This window comes from Bison bison, unplaced genomic scaffold (assembly GCF_000754665.1).
Source record: "Bison bison bison isolate TAMUID 2011002044 unplaced genomic scaffold, Bison_UMD1.0 scf7180017864516, whole genome shotgun sequence".
Classification (NCBI taxonomy): Eukaryota; Metazoa; Chordata; class Mammalia; order Artiodactyla; family Bovidae; genus Bison; species Bison bison.
Window position 1 is genome coordinate 3,769,925 of NW_011495069.1, and position 4,488 is coordinate 3,774,412.

The 4,488-nt window shown below is 37.1% G+C and overlaps 1 protein-coding gene across 7 annotated transcripts in view; it reads right to left on the reverse strand.

Moving 5' to 3' along the window:
- EIF4G3 (eukaryotic translation initiation factor 4 gamma, 3) overlaps positions 1 to 4,488 on the reverse strand; it is a 291,147-nt gene that overhangs the window by 137,762 nt on the left and 148,897 nt on the right. For all 7 annotated transcript variants that reach the window (XM_010829978.1, XM_010829973.1, XM_010829974.1 and 4 more), the window contains one exon: positions 2,131 to 2,239. In XM_010829978.1, the coding sequence (XP_010828280.1) occupies positions 2,131 to 2,239 (109 nt within the window). The remainder of the gene's footprint in view (positions 1 to 2,130; positions 2,240 to 4,488) is intronic.

Genomic DNA, 4,488 nt, shown 5'->3' on the forward strand with positions numbered 1-4,488 from the left:
TTAAATAAGCAGGGTGACAATATACAGCCTTGACGTACTCCTTTTCCTATTTGGAACCAGTCTGTTGTTCCATGTCCAGTTCTAACTGTTGCTTCCTGACCTGCATATAGGTTTCTTAAGAGGCAGGTCAGGTGGTCTGGTATTCCCATCTCCTTCAGAATTTTCCACAGTTTATTGTGATCCACACAGTCAAAGGCTTTGGCATAGTCAATAAAGCAGAAATAGATGTTTTTCTGGAACTCTCTTGCTTTTTCGATGACCACGCAAAAGAAATGACATCTTGAACCCTGAAAATTCTTAACTCAGACTGAAAGCAATCTGAATGCTGACTCAAGACTGCTTGATCAATACGAAGTAGCCTTCCAGAATACCTACGAACTGCCCTCCTGCAAGGTGAATGGTTTTAATGCAAAAAAATTTAACTTTAAACATGTTATGAGTCTCCAACTCTGAACACTGCTGAAAGGAGTATTTGACAGTGCAACTTGTAGAATTATTCCAAACGTTTAGGATACGTTACTTATGTTGTGGCTTAGAACTATTTCATAAAACAAAATTTAGGCTTGTCTCTGTTCAAGAATACTAGGCTACTGAATACTAAAGGGAAAGAACACCACACTACTTTTGCATACTGTGAAATAACTTCAAAACCGTGCACTACAAGTGTGTGAGCGTGATTAACTTGTAGTCCAGTGAAAAAACAATAATACTAAATACCTCCATTTTCATTATTTGCCAAACCCAAGGCTTTTTAAAGAATAAAAGTACAGAAACTACACATCAGCTACAGAATAATAAGGTGTTTGGAAGAATAAATAATTCAAGAAAATAGAAAACACATATGATTTTAATCATTCTTAGAATAAAGTCAGAAACATTATAAAAGCATGAACATAGTAACCTGCTTCCCCTTGTACCTAATGAATTCTCCCAATTTTAGCTGAAAGGTCAACCTAAATCCAACTAGGCAGGAAAGAAGGGGAGGCTATGATATCGCACTTCTGGCATGAGATTTTCCTTCAAGTTTCCTATTTTTAATCCAAGAGGTAATATGTGTACTTATTTCACCAAACATTTGATCCCTTATGTCCAAGGTTAAGAGGGGAGACTAGTGTGATTCTGGATAATAATAACAGCTGTAATTTTGTTGTTGTTGTTCAGTCACTCAGTCATGTCCAACTCTTTGCGACCCCATGGACTGCAGCACAGCAGGCTTCTCTGTCCTTTACCATCTCCCAGAGTTTGCTCAAACTCATCCATTGAGTCAGTGATGTCATCCAACCATCTCATCCTCTGTTGTTCTCTTTTCTTCCTGCCTTCAATCCTTCCCAGAATCAGGGTCTTTTCCAACGAGTCAGTTCTTCACATCAGGTGGCCAAAGTATTGCAGCTTTACCTTCAGCATCAGTCCCTCCAATGAATATTCAGAGTTGATTTCCTTGAGAACTGACTAGTTTGATCTCCATGCAGTCCAAGGGATTCTCAAGAGTCTTCTCCAACACCACAGTTTGAAAATTTACTAGGTTGTAATTTACTAAATGTTTTTCCAATGCTTGGCATGTCCCCATAACAACTCTATAAGGAAGCTATTCCTCATTCCATTTAGTAAATGAAGAAATTAAGATATTCAGCATAATAACTCATCAAGACCAAATACTGCCGGATACAGTCAGGATCTGAACTCAGTACTATCTTCAACTGAGGCTACAGAAGCTAAGCTTGTAAGAAGGAACATTTTATGTTTTTGAAAATAGTAAGAAACGCATGAACATGCTAAACTTAGGAACAGAAACTGCTGTTCTGATAAAGCAATATATACATCGATTTATCTTCCTCAACCTTGTTCCAAAAGAAACCATTTAAGGCAGCTAAGCTTATACCTATAAATACACATTTGACAATGAGGCTTTACCAAAATGTAGGGAAAACTTTTACTCATCGTACCATACCTACTTTACTTTCTTAGAGGTAGAACACTTTGATTTTCTATCTCAAAACTTCGTTATAAAAGTGGGGATTCTAGATAATCCTCACATGTTTTATTCTTACTCTTAAATGATCAGGCAACATAATTAAGTTTTTTAGAAAAAGAGACTAAAGGTAAGAAGGAGGAAAACAGTCATGCACAAACCTTGCTTCTGGTCGCTCGCTGCAGTGACAGGGGTGCTGGCAGCAAGATGAGCGCTCTCCACAGTCCCATAGACCACAGGGCTGTGCTCGGGGACCTGGCTGGGCAGCTGCTGGGATTTGAAGTACAAAAAAGGGTGATAATGAGCGTGCGAACATAAAAACTAGCAACATGGAACCCAAGCAAGTGGGGAAGACAAAGTAAGGTCACAAAATTAAACAAACAAACAAACAAACAAAGCAAGGAAAAAATATATAGGCCAGTTTAATAAATTCAAAAAGTATATGGGAAGACAAGGAAGAAAAGGAAAAGAGGCAGCAAGAAAGGGGGGGGAAAGAGATGATTAATATTAACCACAGCAAGAGAAGACAGCGCAACAATTATTAGTACAATGCACTCTCCAGTGTTCCTTCTAAGGACAGACTTTCAACCTAACAACAGATGTCACTTCTGAGAAGGAATTCAGCATCTTCTCAGTCAAGACCAATGGGACTTGGCCAACTTCATTTATAAATTACCTAGCAAAGTATGATAGTTCACCAGTCAAAACCAGGACAAACAAGACATGATGGGTTTTAAAATCAGTTACTGATTCAAGAAAACAATACAGAATGGTGATTCTGATCATTTGTCCATATAATCACAGAGGAGAAATGCAACTTGGAAAGCCTTTAAAGGAACTTTCACCTTAAAATGTCTTTAGATTCTGGGTCAAGGATGATATATTCTCAGAGGCAGAAAGCTGAGTAAAATATCTGGCTTTTCACAGGTAAGAGAAAACTCTTCTTTGCACTCAGCCAGTATATGGAATATAAATGTCCATCAAAATCCTAGCAGAGTAGGTTGAAAAACACTGCAGCCATTTTTCAACTTAGAGGGAACAAGAATTACACAAGAAAGAACAAGAACATTCAATCTACATCACATTCTAGTTAGGTATTTGTTCTGGACTTGAGGGTTACACAACAGCCACGCAAGAAAACAGTGTCTCTCCTAGGAGATCTAAGGTCAATTTTTCATAGCTATAATCGTCTACATCAAATTCTACCAGTGCTATAGAGCAGAGCTCCCTGCACAATCTGACTTTTATTTTTTTGGAAGGTAGGGGGAAATTCAGGGTAGATAGGGCCACTTAAGAGTAGGAGTTTATGAAAAATATATTTGAATCAGTATGTCTCACAGAGAGTAGGAACATAAAATGAAATATGAGTTCAAACATCTATTATTTATAATGTCATTTAACTAACTGCTTTTCATGATGTACAACGTGCATAATTTATGTAAGACTATATATGATGTAAAAAATAACATATAAAAACACAGACAATAGTATTATTTCACCTATGCATTATAAACCATGAAACTACTCACATTCCACAATTTCTTCTAAATGAAGACCACTAAAATTATATTTCCATATGTAAAAAATGAAGAGAGTTTCTATTTTCAACTTTGAATCACTGACAAATGGATAGTAATACTGTGATTACTGTACTCGGAATTCTTAGTTCCAGTGGGAAAAATTTTTTATTATTAAAAGTTAGGAAGGAATCACAGCTGTAAGGGAAAATAAGGTCACTCTTCCGTACCCACAGAGTGTGGCCCACATATATGCAGGCTTGACTGTACTGCTCATTTTACTTTCTAGACTTTTAGAGACTTAAACATTTGCAGATTTTGCTATCTGCGGGGGTTCTGGAGTCAATCCCCTGTGGATACCGAGGGACGACTGCAAGGACTCAGTTGGATTCTATGGCTGAAAACAGCTCTAGAACAACGGAAAGAGTCTATGTTATTTAACATTTATTAAATAGTCATCTACATAACTCGGGAAAGAAAGATCTGTATACTGTGTCACATTTACCAGAAAGAAATAAAATATTAACTATTTCAATAGTCTGGGAAATGAATAACCGATTGAAAACAGGGTATCTGCTGAAAGAAGGTCACCAAAATCAATAATACACATGGTGAAGGTGAGATTCTTAAGACAGTAAAAGACTGATGGTATCTGTAAGTATCTATAAATCTGTATAGATCAGAGAGTTTTTTCATCTAAGATTAAAATATCTTCAATCATATTAAATAGACAACTGCACAGACATTTTTCCATCAACTAAGCGCTAGGAAGACTTTGTGTATAAAGATTTCTAAGAAAGGAGTGACTCATAGTTGGCTGGTTAACTCATAGTTCCAAATCCAGATATCTAATACATAGACTCAGAATGCTAGGAAAGTACTCAGTTTTCATAGCTACGAACTTCCCTGGTAAAAACTTCAAGCTTTCAGTGCAGGGGCACAGGTTAGATTCCTGGTCAAGGAACTAAGATCTCACCTGCTGCTCACTGCAGCCAAAAAAAA